This window comes from Bombus vosnesenskii, unplaced genomic scaffold (assembly GCF_011952255.1).
Source record: "Bombus vosnesenskii isolate JDL3184/JDL3185 unplaced genomic scaffold, Bvos_JDL3184-5_v1.1 scf7180000013264, whole genome shotgun sequence".
Lineage (NCBI taxonomy): Eukaryota > Metazoa > Arthropoda > Insecta > Hymenoptera > Apidae > Bombus > Bombus vosnesenskii.
In genome coordinates, this window is record NW_022882924.1 from 10,831,795 (window position 1) to 10,851,603 (window position 19,809).

Sequence of the window (19,809 nt, forward strand, 5' to 3'; positions counted from 1 at the left end):
AGAGGACGAGAGCAAGAGCGAGCACGACCGAGCAGGAGTGCATTGGCGAGGTTCAGAGTTGATCGAGACGTCGAAGCATAGAGTCGTTAGAATTGAGTTGCGAGTGTTGTCGAGTGTCAGAGTTGCTAGTGAGAGAGAGAGAGAGAGAGTTACCAAATAGTTGTCAAGTTATTTGATGTAAATACGAGCGTTGCATTTAGTTTTCCTGTTAATCAAACATCGTTTCTCTGTCTAACTAATATCTGTATTTTCAATCCATTATTAATAAATTATAATTAATCGGACAAAATTACACCTTTAATATATTCCGATATTACATAATGAATATGAATGTATCAAAACGCGAACTTATTTAACGACCTAACAGATTCTTAAGATTATTTGCATTTTAGTCTCCAGATGTTTTACTGTCAAGAGGACAGTTTATCAGAATCTACCCTAACTGTAGCTTTACTTAAAATTGCGGTACTACGTTTATTAAAGTCTCTTGCTTTTTTTATGAGAACACAGTACTCGAACTATGTCCCATCTTAAAGTTAATCGACGGCCGACCTTTAACGAGAGACGTAAATCTATCGCGTAAATTCTATAAATTGTAGAGTCAGGTTGGCGCAGCTGGTTTGCTAAGTTACTTTACGACGCGCACGAGATTAAAATCAATTTATGGCGCCAATTCCTTCCTCCTATCGCGTTGAATTCGGCCAGGATTGAACTTGTTCGACGTTTACGCGGTCGAACAGGAATCTCGAGGTTTTCTTATTCGCCGAACGCTTAACGCCGCGTGAATTATTCATCGGCAATATTCTTCTCCTTTCTCGGACGCAAGTATCGTGCGTTATTAAATAACCGTCGTCAAAAAGATCCTTCTTCCCATAGTTGGACTTTCTCGAACAAATCATAATTTCAAAGCGCGGTATCGAGGTATTCTTAAATTCCTAATTCTCATTGTGATCATATAGTACCAGCCGCTCTAACTTCGTTCTTCTTCTCTTTCCTTTATCCTTTTCATTTTATCTTCCTGTTCTTTCCTTTTTTTGCCTCTTTTTTCTGGCCTACTTTCGTTTTATCTGCCCTCTTACGTTCATTGCATATTAACGTCGCGAGAACTGTGCGGCCGTTCTCCTGTTGGCAACTTGAATTCGCTGCATTTTCCCTGAAAGGTAGCTGCCTTCACGGTCGAAATCGGGGATTGCGGTGTTCTGGAACGACTGAAGCGATCAGTCTGAAATTTCTAGAGAAAGTTTAACTTACCACGTGGGTAATTCATTATAATCTCTCAATCCTATCGATCCGTGTTCAACGAACTGAAGTAGGGATATTTCGCATGAAACTCTACTAGTTAAAAATGAACCAGCAAAAAGATTAGTTAGAAAATACAAAGAGACGAATCCGACCGTCGAAGGGACGAATTAGACCGACGAACTACAGCGACACCGGTGTCGGTTAAAATTTATATTTGATTTAACTTTGCTCTAATATCAAGTTTTCGATCGAATTGCACCATAGTATTCAGTCCTTTATGGATGGTAGTGTACGTGTAAAGCTACAAGATATTCGGTAGATTACAGAATAGAAAATGCAGAAAATCTGCTGTTCGTCGTGGGAAGGCAAAGGGGATAAATATTTAATATTTGAAAGGTGCGCGCTCGCGGAAGATAAAGTTCTCGACTGCATTATTTTCCCACAGGTGGGACAATCAGCCGATGTTGCGGATAGATAAATAAAATGAAGAAGATACACGCGGCTGGTCGGAGAAGAATAAGAAATACCACTCTCACGCTTCGCTCCCGTCAAAGTAGCGCTTTAATATGGATGTGTGATTTCCCAGGTGGGCTGTTTCATCCTTCGGACGACAAGCAAGAAGTGGCCTTTCGTTATGCCGTGGAAAAGATCAACGCCAACCGAGATATCTTGCCCAAGTCCCGTCTCAGCGCCCAGATTGAGCAGATAAAACCGCAGGACAGTTTTCACGCTTCGAAGCGAGGTGAGTCTGTTGTTCCATTCCAAGCGTTTGTCCATTCTACGATTAAACGCGGCCGTTTCCTCTGTAAATGTCGCGGTTTTCTCGTATACTCGACCGATCTTGTTCCTGTTTTCCCTGGTGACATCATTCCAGTATCAAAGCGCTTTCAATTTCGGCGCGGGTAAACAGGTCTGCGGAGATTATCTGATCATTGCAGTCACGTTCTACTTCCGACCCCATGCGCCCTGTTTTCACCGTTGCACAGTTGCGTCGTTTAATTTCGGGGAATTACTGGTCGAAAATGAAACAGCGTTGCGGTAGCTTAGGGAAGTTAGTGTTGGTAATGTGGGGCAATGGGATTTCATTGAGGGGGTGAAGAATATGTAGGAATAGAAGTTGAGAAACAATATTGATCAATTACGTGAAGTGGAAAATAGAATAAAGCGACGATGTTACAAATATTTTTCTAAATTAACTTTGAGATTTACGTTTAGTTTTCTTCTTTTTTTTGTAATAATAAATGACAATAAATTTGTTCATAAAATATAATTCATAGATTTGTTCAATAAATTCGCAACGGTAAATTTGTTCGTAATAAATTCAATTTGTGGAAGTAAGTCGGTTTTTTTTCTATAAGTTGTATTAATGACGTAATTAGGTAACATAGTCGATAAATTTGCAAAGTAATCAGGTAAGTAATAGTTGAAGTAGAGCGAAAAATGAATGAATCGTCAAATAGTTGTTAGGTGGAACGAGGACTGGAGTTTTCGTTATCATCGTTAGTCGAATATACGCACCGCAAGGTAAACAGCAGAGTTCTTCAGCTACTTTGACTCTTCAATGCTAGTTAAAGTTTAATCAGGTAACGTGGTAATTACCTCCTTAATGGGTATCTTCTTGCTTGACATCTTATAACGTTGTCAAACTGTAAACTAATCGAATTTTTGTATCTTTATCGGCGAGTCAAAGATCGATGTTTCAGAAGAATTATGCTCCGCTGAATATGTGTTGCAAATTACAAGGGAACTGGATTTTCTTCTTCTCTGTTGGCTCGTACACGCGCAGTTATGTAGATCAGTTGAAATTATCCATGATGTACTTTCGAAGACTTTCCCCAACAGGAAACACCATGAAGATAATCCAACTTCTATAGAATTTTCCTGTGGTCGCCGCCTGTTTCGTGAGCTACCTGGAATCTGCGCCAACTATTTTCAGAGTTCACGCCCCGCTCTGACATGGAAAATAGAGTTGCATTTCCGCGCTGCAGATCTTTCGTGCCAGTTTGCATCTGACTCTCGTCAATGTTGCATGTCCCGCGCAAGGAAACTTTCTTAACAATGTTATCCTTCTGCATATTATTTTCCATAGTAACTCCTTTATGTTCCTCGTCTTTTGTCTGTTCTTTGTGTTCCGAAGATTACGAACTTCTAGCAGATTAAGAAATAAATTTTGGAGCTGAAGAATTTTAAACATTAAACATGAATTTTAGACCTGAAACTAAGCTGCTTTCTTTAGTTAAAATATTTTACCTAATATTCTTTTACTTTTCGATATACGTTGAAATATTTCAAGTTGCCAATGCTTTTTTCTTTTCAGTATGTAAAGTTCCATTAAGCTGTTACGAAATAATGATTAAACAAGTTAGAGTGTATGAAGAAAAACGAAGATGCTATAAATAAAATAAGTTCTATGCAGTCTCGAAACGAGGAAGGTGGTAAAGAGAGATCGAGACAAAAGGTTCCAGAACCACAATAGAATTAAGCAGTTCAACCAGCTTGATTGTTCAGCGAGAAAAAAGATTCTCTGTTCTATGTAAACGCTGTACATCTGTCGATTCCCATCAATCGAATAACAGTGACTAATTGAAACCAAATATCGTTAATTTCCTTCGATATTAATTATCCTAGCAGGGATCGGCTCGAGGCAATCGCGAAACGAACGTAATTATACGATCGAATGGCTTAGGAATAATTGTTGCTGAAGTGACAAGTGGAAACTCGTCGGAACGCGAAACGTCGGCCGATTATTAATCGGTTACAGAAATGCCGCAAAACACGATAATTATTTTCGCACGCCACAAACAGCCAAACTAATTATCAAATTAAGCCCTTCGATTTATTAAGCCGAATTATGTATTAGCTTTAAACGTACATAGATTAGCGTGGTCGTTGGCAACGCGCAAACAGAGCAAGTCACGCGTACACGTTGTAACTCGATGGATAGAGATTTGGCGTCGTTCCACGGGTTCCAGTCGTAAAGGCAATCTCATTGACAAATATCCGTTTGTCGGTGACGCGACGAATTCGCGGTCTGGAAAAACAGGCCGTATACAAGCGATGCGAACCAGTAAACTGAGTTAATGTACGATGACATTCTCTTACAATAGGAAATGATATATGACACGCACTGTCATCGAGAAAGAAGATAAACAAGTTATTTTTCTAATAAATTTGTGCAATTCTAGTTGCATTATTATTTTCTAACTTTATGGTTAGAAAGGTAGATAATCTCTGATACAGAAATCTTATTGAGATAGAAAAAAGTAATGCACATCGTGTACTGTCTGCTTTTATATCAAATAACTTTTATTATAACGATGTTTTTTTACATTCAACGTTGTACGAGACTTTCCAACCTTTCTAGTTAAAAAAAAAGAAGAAAAAACACCCTGTAGAGTGACTAGAAGATAAAAATTCTATGAATGGCAAATTTCCATTTACATTTATATAGTGAAAACTAACTTAACTTCTTCCAGCGAAGAATATCTATGTCCTATTAAATATACGCACATTATGTATTTACATACCTATGATATACTTGACACAGAGCAAGATGAACATGAAAGAACCCTATCAAGATCTTATTAAACCCTGTCATGTAACCTAAGTAGATCTAATTTATTAGACTTAGTAGATTGACGTTCGAACTGCCGTCGATACCTATCGTTCACTCTGTTCTTTGAACTTATTATTACCTTCCATCTTTTCACTATGAGGTACTGTAAACCAAGGAAAAATCAGGTGTTTGTAACATTTTGTCATATGGGTAATATAGAAATTAAAGTATTTATTTTAAATATCCTATAGTTAGCATAAAATTATATTGTTTTTTGTTTTGCAAATATCGCAGTGTGTAAAATATTTGTCATTCTTTCTCTTTAATTTATATTTATTATCTATCAATATTATCCCAATATATATACATATATATATAGCATAATAGTCAGGAAGCATTAATAGTCAGGATTGTACTAGTTAAAACCGTAGCACACATTTGTGAAAAGCAGCGAAAATCTCGTTAAAAATGTACAACTCGTACTACCTCTAATGTTTCTTTTTAATGAAACTTATTAATTATTTCTAGAGCAGATGCCATATTCCTGTACTAACCCCGTTTTCACAGAGGTTCGAGAGAAAAGTCAATGGTGAAACGCGACTATACTTAAGTACATATTCCCTATAGATCAACATGGAAAGGGATTTCCGAATTCGTTTGCTTCGGTTGTTCGAATTCGACACGGGTTTATCCGTCACCGGGCAACGAACTTTCTTTCATTTCGATGAGCAGAAAACGCGGATGGTCGTTCAGATGTTCTTCCCTTTACTGTGTTTTTACGATATGACGAAGAAACACGACCGAGTGTCGGCTCCTTTGTTCCGACTCGTACCCTTTTCGCGCGGTTCCACGTAATACAGTTTTATGGGCTGCGGTTCTCTCTATTCCGGAATTTCTTCGAGATGCTCGTTGCTTTTTCTGTCGGAAAACAGCGGCGAGCAGAGAAGGGGCCGATGACGGAGACACATGATCCGATTATTCGTGATCAGACTTAAGTGATTGTGATACATAATGCAATAAAGCGCGAATGCCAGCGAAACATTGAAAAAGTTGTCAAGATTGAATAGCGAGAACGCGGTATTTAATTTCAGCGACTTTTTCTTGATGAGATTCACAGTTTTACAATTAATTCCATCAGGCCAATGTACATGAAATTTCCTAATTTTAAATACAACTGTAAGTTCATACGATTCAGTGCATTGTTCTGACGAATAAACTAGTTCCTTTTTTCTAGATTTATAAGAATTGCTAGTTCTACAATTGTGAAATTCTTGAAACGAAGTCAGTACAGTTCTTTCATTCATAATTTCTTCAAAATATTAAAATTGTTTATCAGGAATAGAAAACGTCTATAACTTCCTCCAAATGCCTTTCTGTGCATTCATAGGACGAATTAAATTCCAAAAGGTTTTGTTTAATACGCCGAACACATTCGAAAAAATTTTCTGTGGTAAATGTTTAAATATTTTCGTGATTCACTATATACAAATCCAACAAAATAATAGTCATTGAGAGGAAAAGTATCGTTTTTACTTAAAAAATTTTAAGCTCACCACGTCGTAGCTACCAGCAAAGTAGATAAACTCATCGAAAGTAGATTTATGTAACTCGACAAGATGGAATGGTTCCCTTGTTGACGCAATTTATTCTGTTCTCGTTCAGCCAATTTTCCAAAACCTTGCACAGAGACGAAAAGTTGGTAACAGGGGATCGTGGGAACAGCGAGCTGCTAGCGGGTCGTGTCATGGCTAGAAGCCGCTCTTCTAATTTCACCGTAACTTTTAAGGTTTCTTTCCCTTGCCGGCGCATAGTTGCCAAAGTTCGGCCAACATATTGGACCGCTGAGAAGTTCCCAACGCTCACGGCGATTTCGGTTAGCATGCTCTTTTCCCGTCTGGAACTGTACACTGTCCAATTAAGCATAATGGAAGGAAAACATTGTTCTCAGACGCGGTTTCACCGTTACACAAGAACCCGCGAGGACGATAACGCGAGTCTTCCAACTTTACGATAGCGTCCCCAAGAATGGCATTTCCACGGCAGAATTGCTTCTCTTCGTTAACTTTCCACAACATATTACTAATTCTTCCTTTTTTCTTCACTAACCGAGTTTAATTAAATTGAATCCGGCCACTAGTGTTTATATTGAACGCGATGATTCATTAAACGATTGAAAATCAATGATTGAAATTAATCAACGTGTATACAGAATGTCTCATTAGACGATTTACACGCAATTAACTCTCGACTTATTCCAAAAGATATTTCAAGTAACACTTACTTCATGCCGCTATTATGATAAATAGAGACGTTCAACAAAGATAAGATTCAAACAACAATGAATGAAAATTCTTGAATATTGTAGTGAGACACGATTATTGTAATTCAAAAACATTATCTTCAAAATCTCAGAGGTGCGTCCACCTTGGTAAGATTTGTGAGCGTCATAGGATGTTTTTCGTGGAACAAAATAATACGCGAAACATTTCTTGAAATGACGAATATTTTAGTAATATTTTAGACACTCTGTATAGAGTGGCCGAGTTAGTAGATTAAAAAATAAAGAAACACGGGCGACGAAAATTATCGTACCACTGATCAATTTTTAGAGGTCAGCTCGATAAAATGAGCGATGGCGTATAACGCGATCGCGTAAACGCAATTTCGCTGATCAGCTTTATCGGGACGATCGCGGAATTAGCCGAGTTTTCGGCGTAGTTTAATTAAAACATAACAGCTCTCAAACAATTTCCTCTCCGCAAATCAAAGTTTACAGCGTTTACGAGCCCACCCAAGGTACGTCATTAAATTACCATCACCATGTATGCTTGTTTATATCGTCAAAAAGAGGAAATTAATCCCGATAACGCGTATGTAGATACAAATATAAACGCGTAACAGTAATAATCAGAGGAAGAACAGAAAGGAAAACGTGAGCATAATCAAAAATACGATACGAATAACGACGCGAGATCGAAATAATCAAACGATAAATCCTACTGAGTGAAATCCGTCAGCAGGAAAGAATTATCGTTCACCGACTGACGATAATCCCGATGTTTCGAGCTTGTACGATGGCCCGTGCCTGTAATTCCGTCCCGTACGAAACACCGTTTCGAACATTTACTCTGTCGTTTATATTATTCTCCATTAACAGCTCGTCGATTTGTGGGCGACGATTAAACGCGGCCACGACCAATCCCGTGAGTAATTACATGCTAGCCAGGTGGCATACGTCGTACTCATTAGTAGCAATGCAAACAGCACGACCACACCAACACGGTGCGGCTGCGCAGCAAAGAATGTGGTTTCGATGCGACGATTTGTCCATCCCACGGTGTTTTTAATTTGATCGTAGATAATGGGTGAACGTAGGATATGGAAGAAGCTTGCGAGCTATAGAGATTTTGTTTTATTAAAAGGTATTTCTAATATAGAATTTACTGACGGTTAAACACTTCAGAAGTCCACTTAACAGGAATCCAATAATTCTCTCCACTATCTACAGTTATTCGATCACATAACAGTTTCACGTCTAAATAATAGGTTGAACAGTTTATATAACAGATGTGTCTATAATATCTCGTTATCGTAATCGATAGTAGTTTATTTAATCGAACACCAAAAGAAATTCGGGACAGAGGAAACTCGCGTAACTAGGATAAGGTTCAAGCTGTCGAAGCTCTCATCGCCGTGAACAGGGATAACAGGAGATAAGAAACGGGGGAGAGGGAGCAGAAAAGTAGCGAGGTAACAGCTAACATGAATAATGTAAACGCTTTTCACGATAGCGAAATGCTTTTTATTCCCTTGGACATAAGGCGAGTATCTCGATGCGCTTGACACGGTGGGTGGACAAAAATGAGAAGGAAAGAAAAAAGAAACTAAGGTTGAAAGTGAAGATAAAAATAGAGAGAGCAACCTTTAAGAGGCGCGAGTTGCGTATAGCAGGAAGTCTGCTGTTGCCGGAAATTGTCAGAGACGCTTTCAGTCCCGACCACAAGGGATAACTGAGCTTCTAACGGAGATTCGATTTTCTCGTGGAACAACGGCAGCCCTAGTTGCTTCTGAATATGCCACTATCGTGTCAGATGATTGTGAGTACGGCTAATAAGCAAAGTTTGAACAGAGTGCTTAGCCTGACCTCAACGAACAACTCCACGAACATTGTTCCGCGAAGTTGCGTTGGCCAAAATAAAAATACCCGTGAAGATGTTACAGCAAAAACAATCGGAAATTGTTTAAAAGTTGAGACTCGGTAAAAGCAACAAGATTTAGGTGGAATATCCGTTAATTTTTAGCATATTACGGTTAAGTCACTTGACAAATGCAGTTTCTCACAAAAGTATTCATACACTTCATATATGAGGCTATTTTTATTAAAGTAAAATGTTGACAAATTTCACCGTACAATTAGTGTGTTTTATTCCAAGGCGACTAAGAATTAATTTATTATTGCTTTGTATGTTAAGAAATAGGGAATAAAATATGTTGTACGTTCACGTTTTATTTAAACAGGAAGTCTTTTGCTCTTTGCAACATAACCGAATTATATGTTTATGGAGTACATTTCAGAAGAAACACTGAAAGTATGATTATACATAATATAAATTGTCATAAATATTTCTGTTGTAATTCATCTACGCAATAGAAGAAGAAACCATGCTCGCGTGTAAATATTGTAACGAATTAAGGGAACACGAGGAACCTTGGAACCGTGCTATTCGATTAAATCATGACGTAAGCAAGTTCTTATTAAAATGTTGCTACAGTCACGGAGTAGCGACTTTTAGTTCAGATGCACCACAGAAGTGAGACCCTTAACCGCCATAATTCGCTTTTCATGCGATTACGTGACGTGTGAACGCGAATTAGAGTTACGCGCAGCGGTAATTACGGCTTTGAGCTTTTCAATTACATCGCCGACACAACCCCACCTGAAAACGCTGTGTGATTCAAGAAATAATTAAACGGCTTCTTTTCTTGTAATCCTTGAAATCGTTCTTATGCTCACCTTTCCAGTTATTTCAAATCGTCTGCTGTTTAATCTCTTGCTTTTACATTCGCTAGACTTTCGTTCGTATCGTTTCATTTCTCATTCGTTATTTCTTCATAAATGTTTTGTAACTTGCATTGTCCACGTAATCGAGGAATTATTCCCCTACATCTTTCGAATTGAATTATAATTTCCGAATATTTGGCAGAGAAAGTACCTAGATGAAAAGTTTTCAGACTTGATTAATCTCAGCTCTACATAAAATTTATATTTCCTCATAAGAAATTTTCCAATTTAATTGGATGTCGTTAGAGTGTGGCTATCTATACATTTATGATGAAGATCATAATCAAATTTAATGAAAAGGCGGTTTTAAGTTTTGATAATATATGTGTTTAACAAGATAATTTCTCACATACGAAAAATAGAAAATGTAACACGTCTTTCCACTCTGACCATCACATTTAAAAGGTGAAACAAATCTATACGAAGACTGTATTAATAGAAATACAATGCATGTACAATATAGACACCTGAATTAAATTTAATTAATAGATTATTACTAATCTATAAAATAAATTTACACAAATTCTTACCAATGTATATACATCAATATTAATCATTTCATAAATGTAAATTCTGCAGAAAATAATCCACGGATCTTAACTTGAAATTTCCTAAAATCGTGCTTCATCTCTGTTAAGATATCACGTTTATCTGACGAACGATAATGTGGCAGAGAGATGACAATATCGTGTAGAATTAAACATTCAACGTTTAAATATTTGTACAATCTCCATAGCCCTGATTCGGGCAGAGATTCGCGCTTTTCGTTGTCGCGTGTGATTTACAAAACGTGTTGCGACTCGATGACGCGTGAGTGTTTAACGTATAGCCGGAAGCTGTTTGCAACCAAACACACGGGACTGATCCATAGCTGCCGCGATTTTGCGCCGGAATAAATTGGGATCGAGTTTCCCCGAGACTCGTGTATACGCGGAATACACTGAACTAGATAAACGGAGTGGAACATGAGAAAAGAAGGGTTGTTGCTTGAAATTTGAGCGGAAAAGAAACAATTACCCACGAACATGGCTACCAAAGCGAATAGAGTATAGTCAGATTCCGTCGTATCGTATTCTAGGGAATTTTCCTCCGCTAAGCCGATGCAACAATCTCGACTCGTATTCGGATAAAGTTAACAGACACAGAAACATTTTTATTCTTGTAATTGACAAAGAGATCTCATGCTTGATGCTACTTAATCGCCGAATTTATTCGTTATTGCTATGCATAAAGTTACGAAAGTATCTGTGGTCAGCTTTTATGAACGAAGAAGAAATGAGGGAACGAAAAGGAAAGAACGGATGGAAAAGGAAGGAAAATAAAGCCCTGAAATGTAATATTTATCTTTGCTTCTCTCGATGCTGGTTTAAACAGTAATGACCTAATATCTATAAACGTAGCACTTTTATAGCCTACCTGCTAACTGTCCGACTGTAAATCTGCTTTGTTACATCTCATTTAAGATCTTTAACCATAAACAGCCAGTATCTCATTTGAGCTCTGTGCAAATGTCTAACTGTTAAAATTCTGTAAATTTGAACTAATTATATCAACTATATCCAGTGACTGCTGCTTTATTAATGATATTACTATTATTGAGTTATTCGTTAACGATGTATGTTCAGTGGAAAACTTAGTTCATCTCAAATTTAACTAAACTGGTGGATGTTAAAATATCTCTCGTGAGTTTTCAGTTTCACAGTATCACAAATAGCGATTAAGAGAAAAGAAAAGTTGATATTTTAATAACAGTTTAATTTGTTTCTAACATTCGAGTTCGTTAGCTTCTACATTTCGAGTTGTTCGCCTATACCATTTGTACTTTTTTCTTGGTCGCAATCTGACGTTGGCTACCACGCCACTGGATCTTGTTCTCTTCCATTTTCGTTCCGGTACGAACTGCACGGTCCTCGCGCTTCCCTAAGAAATTAAAACAAATTTACGACGCTGGAAAGTTCGCTCGGGCAACCGGCTTTCTCGTTATTTAGTAAACCTACTTGGAATTCTTGGACGTGGCTCCGGGGCTGGCAAACCGTAGACCAAACCGGCATGACGGAGGTCGAGCCATTTGCGAGATAATATGACCCCGGCTGATCCTGCATTATGAAGTCGTATCGCTTTAAAATGGAAATAACAGTGTAAACATAGTTGTAGTTTGGTAATTAACAACCTTAACGGATCTCGCGTAAAATGGCGTGGCTCGGCCTGCGCGAAATTCGTCGCTTATGCGGTCGTGGAGGAATATGCGTACCTATGCGGATGTTGTTCATTAGATCGGCGAGAAAAGCGAGGCGTAAGCGGTACATTTACATTTTTTCCGCGTATGACCGCGTAACTCGCACAGCTTTCTTGATTAATATCCCTTTGGGAGCGGTTTTTGCAACAATTCTTAAACGAAGTCGACTGTACCCATACATTATTCCACTTTCCACGAACGTGCCACGTTAAATGTAACGTTAGTCAAATTTTAGGATTTAAAAACCTGTGTATTCTGGTTTCGCGAGAAAAAGTAAGATAAATTCGCTAGGAATTACCAAGTGACAAATTCTTCGAATACGAGAAACACTGTAACATCCTTTTATCCGGGAAAATTATCCTTCCAACTTGTCACGCTCTCCAAAGTCAGAGAGTGTAAAAGTAGTATACCGAAAAATTGATCGCGCCGCGGGAGGACGAGAAGTTCTTGCCAAAGTTCCGAGAGAGTCGTTACAAAGCCGCTTACGGGAATCCTGCTAAGACGGAGCACACCTTCCCATGATCTAAGGGTTGTCGCGTTACACGAACCTCCACTCTAGTCTGTACGCGATCGTATCGCGTTGTATCGCGTTCTGGCAACCGTTTAACGCCTTTCGTGTTCGTCCTCGTTATCGTCTCGTTGTCGTCTCTTTCAACACCCGTGACGGTTCATTCGTCGACGTGTCACACGCGATCATTTTCGCCGCTTCGTAATAAAGCGACAGGTAAAGTTTAACAAGATAAACCAATCCAGCGGATTACAGATTTAGACGCACAAGCAAGCGCTTCTGGCGTCGCAAGCGTACCGGAAAATTTCCAGTGAATAAGGGATTTCATAATGTTCCGCTTAAGTGCAGTCTAGGGGAATTCTCGTTGTAAATTCTGTGTCCTAGAAAGCTGTCTGTTAATTAACAGACCGGTGAAATATGCAGGGATGCTTTACGGCTTTTCGGCGAGTTTCAAGACTTTTCCGCGGACCTACTTTCTCGCACTCTTTTGTATTAATTTAACCGGATGGCGAAGTTCCACGCTCACGGCACGTGATCCTTTCTTCTTCCCCTCTTTCTTGTCCTTCCTCTTCCATCTTTCCTCTTTATTCCTTTTCCTTATCCCGAATTTCTATCGTCGTTGCGAAACAAGACGACACAGAACGACGCGGATGACTTACGTAATTCTCGGAACACGAACGCTTTATCGAGAAAGTTGGCTGGTTGGTTCGAAGCCCCTACCGATAGAGAAGTTTTGGAATTACAGTCGCGATTATAGCCGGAACGAGCGATCTTTGGCGGTCGAAGTTCGAGATTAGAAACTCGCTAAGCAGCCTGCAAACATTTCACGCGTTCGCCGTTTCACGGTTTCACCGCGTCGCGGCGAGGCGGTGGCCTCGTTCTCTCGTTTGAAATGGTTAGAATGAGATAAGGATATATAGAGAATTCATTTCTCCGAGAGTTTCATCGAAGAATTTCCACGATTTCCGGCACGTCCGCGCCATTTATGTCCCCGTTGCGTGGCGTAATCGATGAATCGAAGTGGTCGAGAGTCCGCGTGACTCGGCCGGTCATGTGCAAATCAGAACTCTCGCCGCAATTAACTAACGGGCAATATCGCAATTCGTTGTTCCGATGGCATTGTCGCGTGCCCCGACCCGTGACTATTTATTCGCGGTCCACGAACAGAATTATGCCAGTTGTATGGTCATGCATGATTTTATTGATTTGTTTATCTAAACATGCAAATGAGATCGACACGTTGAATCATGACGGTTTTGCATAAACCGCGTTACAACGGAATTGTATCAATTTCTTTCAAACCGATCGTTGATTTCGATAAGATGCAATCTGATGGATACTAGCGCAATATCACGTGGAATGTAATGAAAAACGATATATATGAAACATCCCTTCAAACAAATCTTTAAACAGCAAGTAGTAACTTCAAAACATCACATACACATCAACAACAAAACATCACAAAACATCACATTACAAAAGTAATTTTCACATGATTCAGTGCACTTTTCCAATGGTTCGTTTATTTCATCATTTTAGATTTATGAGAGATCAGTTTTAGGATCCAGAGTCATATAAAAACCGATTATCAAAAATTGTACAAAAATTTAAAAATCGATAAAAGAGTAATAAAGGATATCAAAATACACGCCAGACACACGCAGTCAAATTTTAATTATAAAAATGGAGGATATAGATCAACTAGTGAGCACTCAAATGGTTAAAATAGTTTGAATCTTTCTCGCAATATGTTTTTGATTTGTATAAAAAAACAGAACGTAATCTGACAGATTTTCGAACCATGCTATAAATAAATATAACTATTCCGATGATTTATTCCTCTGCACGAACTCTGCTAGATAAAGAAGATACGAGCACTCGTCCGAACAGATAGAAATAACGATTCGGAATATCTAAACGGCGCGGCGTCTTAATAGGGCGTGACTGGCCATCTAATGAACCCAATCAATTCATCCTATCGACGAGAAAGTTCAGGGAAAATTCGCGTCGCTTGCATTCTGATCGTCACCATCGTAATACCGACTGATTTCCAAGTTGAATTTCAATCGACCAAGCTCCATTTATTTCATTCTATATCATTGATATGAAAAAAGAAAGGAAAAACATATTACGAATATTTGTTCCCATTCTGAAGCAACAAATTAAAATGCGAAAACGAGTTGTAACGAATCGTAAAAACACGCGTGTATGGTGCAGACTGTATCCTTGTCAAGAAGTTGGAGCATGTACGTGTTCGTTGTTTCGATACGCGGGTTCGTTAAATCATTTTCCTTTTTTCTTCTCGATCGTGTATCCGACCGAATATTCTACAAAATATTCGTTCAGATCGCGCACGTTCAATTACACAGTTATTCAAACGGCATCATCCACGTGGTATTTCTTCGGTGGCTGTTTGCATTGAAAAGTCGATAGGAATAGATCCTTTCCTGTTTATTGAACGTGGAAAAATCTCGAATTTACAAGAGAACACCTTTTTTCTCTCTCTTGCGCAACTTCGTTGGTTTTTTCGGTTTCGTATACTTCATCGACCTATTTTACGCGTTATAGATTGAAATTCATCGAGCAGAAGTGATTTGTCAGCCGGGGGGGATTTGGAATGGTAAGAATTGAATTTGCGAAAATAACATTGGAAACAAGAGAGAAAAATTCTCTTTTCTAAAAATTCAATCCTCTGCCTGTATTATATTGTATGAATTTAATGATAAAACAAGGAATTTTTAGTTGCAAAAGACTCGTGTACTCTTTGAAGATGAATCGCCCCATTTCGCTATTGTTTCATTATTCTGTACATTTAGAATAAATGGCATGACGAACAATTCTCTATCCATTTATATATCTGATAGAAATGCGCGTCTATGTCTCCGGGAAAACATTTTACCTAACTTAATAATAATAAACAGTTGTAAATTGAAAAGAAAACTATTCGCTTCAACCAAAAGATTTTAAAATGTTGTTACCACTAACTAAAGTTCTTTCAAATAAGCAGAGTAGAAGTAAATTAACAATAACTTGTCAGTGTTCTATCGGCGTTCGTCTCTTTCTCGAACATCCACGGTGCATGAAATTAATCGATATTTTCTCTCTTTATCCTTTCACTTCCCTCTCACATCGCCGCTTCGTAACACTCTTCTTCTACTTTTTCCAATAAAACGTGGGCTGATTGAAAAATACCTGGGGGAAAACTTGCGCCGATTTCCTATCACGCAACCGCAATTATCAGTTCATACGGACAAAAAAGTGGTAAAAAATCTAGTTTCGAACTAATATCAACGTACAGAAATTTTCCCCGATATCACATATAGTACTTGAAAGAAATATAAATAGTAATACGAATGTAAATTTTATCCACGTTTATCGCGATCGTTATGAAAGAGTTTCTTTATTAAATTAGTATGATGAATTCCTTCTTGACTTTCTTATATATCGCAGGTTTGGCACAGCCTGTACAATTTATTCCAGTGGAGTTGAACATTAATAAAACCGGCTTACCATAACAAAAGAACAAGATATCCGCGGCCTTTCTTCTATGCGTTTTATCGTTGGCGATAAATTAATGAAAAAACAGTTCTCCGATGTTGGCGCGGCTAGATTCAAGAATATTTTATTACCAGAGACCGAAAGAATGAGCTTCAATATTTTCTGGTTGCCGGAAAAATTACCAGTCTACCCGAAACCCGTCAAGATTTACAACTACCGACAAGTTACTGCGCCCTTACATGAAGTTAACAACGTTACAGGGTAAAGAATCGTATAATTCTTCTTGCTTACATAGATAGTTGCATCGAAGGAGGTATCCGAAGGACCATGCGAGAAAGGAAGATCAGGAAATCCGTGGAAATTTATAACGGAACGCCATGATATGGAAGGATTTTATATTATCTTGCTGAAAATCTCGTTGTGACAGAATTAAAAATATCTACACCGTGTTTTCAAGTTCAAAAAGTAATCATCGAAGTCCAAATATTGAAAAATATTGATAATATATTTAATCATATATTATCGAGGATTGAGAATGAAATAAGAGGTTGGATATATTATTTATATTTTGTGTTATTCGTAATTTATATTTATAAATAATATCCAGTAATAGAATCACGATATTATAAAATACTAATACCATGACATACTTTTTCAAATGCAATTCTGCGCGAACCACGGGGTGAAATTTACATACAGAAATATTGTTCCGCTTTATTTAAAATCACTGGCCAATTCAAAATGTGCGAGGACCGTAAACGTGATACGTCGCAAGAGATCTTTAGAATTGCTAATAGAAAAACAGTAATGGAATTTTAAACGAACTTTGAACTTTGAAATTAATATCGAAGCGACTTCGACCGAACACCTTTTTATCGTCGCCCCCTCGATTCTTCCTTCTAATTATCCTGATTCTATTATCAAAGGAAAATGTTTACAAGAAATAAAAGCTTGCTCCTCCTTTAAACCCATCGTGAAGGGGATCTGATTAATTGCTTGTGGCACAATGGTTATAACTGCCTCATTTCATTGTATTTCATCAGGGACGAACACTTTTGTTCTTGAAACGTTTAAAAGAAACTTTTCTCTCTTCGGTTGAACTCTTCGATTATTTCCGTAAGAAGAATAATAAATTACGATTGCGCGTTGACGAGAACGAAAGGAAAAACAAAAAGACGGATAAAGAACGGTGGAAACGAAACAGGAGAGACGTTAATCGGATTGGCGGTGGGAAGCGTAGAAAGTTTGGTGGTAGGACTTCGTTGGAGGGATATTGAATCAGTGTTAATTAATAAACATCAAGAGCACTGGCTTCTTGCTTCCAAGTTCCCCTCTACCTTTTACCTTTGCCTTTTGCAGGAAGGAATTGTCTGAAAATTAGAAATTGAAGCATTGGGATATTTTATTAAGTATCGAATAGTCTGTTCACTTAAGAGGGATGAAGTTCTTGGCAAGTGGAAGTTCTTGCGGTAAGATGGTAAGTGAATAGTGAAGAAAAAAAGTTATAACCGAGAAGTCACGACTTTGAAGATTTTGTAGAAGCTTCCAGACGTCGTTTCCCCTGAATTTCTCGAAATTTTATGAGCTATAAGAGAGGAATATATTTTAGGAGTACTTTGTATACGTCTACGTTTGATGATCTCGTATCACGAATGCGCGTAAATTTGTATATTTAATGATTAGAAAGTAAACTAGGTTGGAGGGAACGTGACGACGAACTGTCTGTTTGATTTTCTCATGATATGGCGTATAGATCATAGTATTCTAGTAGTATTCTAAATATTCATACAAGTAATTTCTCTATCAACCCAGAAAGTTATCCACGTTGATAAACGATCTTATTCGTTTCATTAAAAACCGTTCCATCACTTTGAATTACTATGCAACAAAAAACACCTTTGAAAAACATATTTTCGTTTCCTTTTCGTAGTTTTTCCCAGCTTGCTGATGGATTCCATGCAAATATCTAACGCGTCGCCGCAAAAACCGCGCGCGTTATCGCGAAAACAGGTCAGATGGGATTCGTTAAAGCGTTCGAATACGAGAAACAAAAGGATACCGGTTCGTTCGGTTCGTGACGGTTCGCCACGGTCCCCAGGAACGGGAAGCGGTCACGACGCACGCAGTGTTAATCCGCAATTTTCCGATGCAAATGCCGGCCAACGCAGCTATAACCCAGCGGCGCTTTCCCGCGAGAGATGCGGCAAGAACAGAGGCGGCGTTTCCCAGCGATTCGCTTGTAAATCAATGTCGCGCATTCCCGCGGACGCGTTCCACGCAAAAAATTGCTCGATTAAAATCGCGAGCAATTAAAGTGCAGCATACTTCGAATTTCGTTTAATCCAAAATCTTGTCCTATCGTTGTGATTTTATTCTATTTCATCTTATCTCGCCTTGGTACATCGTCTATCCGATTGATTTGTCGTATCTTATTCTAATAGGCAAAATTTTGATATCAATCTCCCCTTGTTCGTAGAATACATATTAGAGATTATGTTTATTCAGTAGCGGAAAATTTTCTTGTATGACTTTTTTACATCACTTGGAATAGAGTTGTAGTTCGTCTTAGTAGATTATCTTGTGTACGTACGCGTTGGGTAAAAGAATGTTCAATAAGAACATTTCCAAGGAAAATAGCTTTCTTAGATTTGTGATTTGTTTAAATTTTGACAAAACTCTTTAGTAACAAAAATGTTCAATACTCTGAGTTTAAACTGTCGAAAATGAAACATTTAAGAGCAATAAAATAAATGAATTTGCCAGATGAATGGATAGCAATCATAAATAACAGTCAATATTATATTGAACCAAGTACATAACAGAAATTTCAGTTAGAATAATTCATTTCTTCCTTTCGTTTCTTTTTCTCTTTTTCTCCATTGATATATTTCTCCGTATATTGATGTTTAAATATCTTTGCCATTTCCAACTTGTTCTTGTTTCGGATTATAATTTTCCTGAACAAGAGAAGAACTTGTATCATTATGTGTGCTAGGTGATTTAACTAATTCGGTCACATCAAATTGCTCATAAACTGTTACTCGTAAAGTTAAATTACAAACAAACGAAACCTCGTTGAATCGGCATGTAATTTTCGTATTTCAACGAGAAGATTTCGCAATATGGGTGTGTCGACAATAATTCATCGCGTGTAAAAACGATTTTGTTCGCCTCGTCGAATTCACCGCGATTTTAGTATCTAAATACGAGCGGCTGACGGCGGTGTTTGCTGAACACGCTCTCGTTACAATATTTCTATGTCAGATTATCCAGCAACGGTGCATGAACGATATATTAAGGTTATACGTGTATTATACGGCATGGTTACGGTACGGATTCGTTTCGACAAACATTCTTCCCGATAATAAGATCGCATTGTTCATATATAGCGTAGCGGGTCCGTTCCGACACGTACGGAATGCCACCGACACCGGCACGACAGAACGTTGAAGCATGCGTTTTAAACGAGATCGTTCACACTATCCGTCACCGACCGGTACGTGACGGTCCGTACCGCATAAATTCACCTTGTGCATTTTGCTTCAAACAGTACGATATAATAATTAAATCTGCAACCAGTGAAACAAAATATGGAGAACGATAATATCTGGGAAATTGCAAGAACGTTCTCTACGTGGCACGATGAAAACTCGCTATATTATTTAACGTTTCTCGGATAGGTGTATCTTACATCAACACGATCTATG

The 19,809-nt window shown here is 38.2% G+C and overlaps 1 protein-coding gene across 5 annotated transcripts in view; it reads left to right on the forward strand.

Moving 5' to 3' along the window:
* LOC117235595 (glutamate receptor ionotropic, kainate 2) overlaps positions 1-19,809 on the forward strand; it is a 291,570-nt gene that overhangs the window by 88,209 nt on the left and 183,552 nt on the right. For all 5 annotated transcript variants that reach the window (XM_033497806.1, XM_033497796.1, XM_033497815.1 and 2 more), the window contains exon 3: positions 1,829-1,984. In XM_033497806.1, coding sequence (XP_033353697.1) covers positions 1,829-1,984 — 156 coding nt within the window. The remainder of the gene's footprint in view (positions 1-1,828; positions 1,985-19,809) is intronic.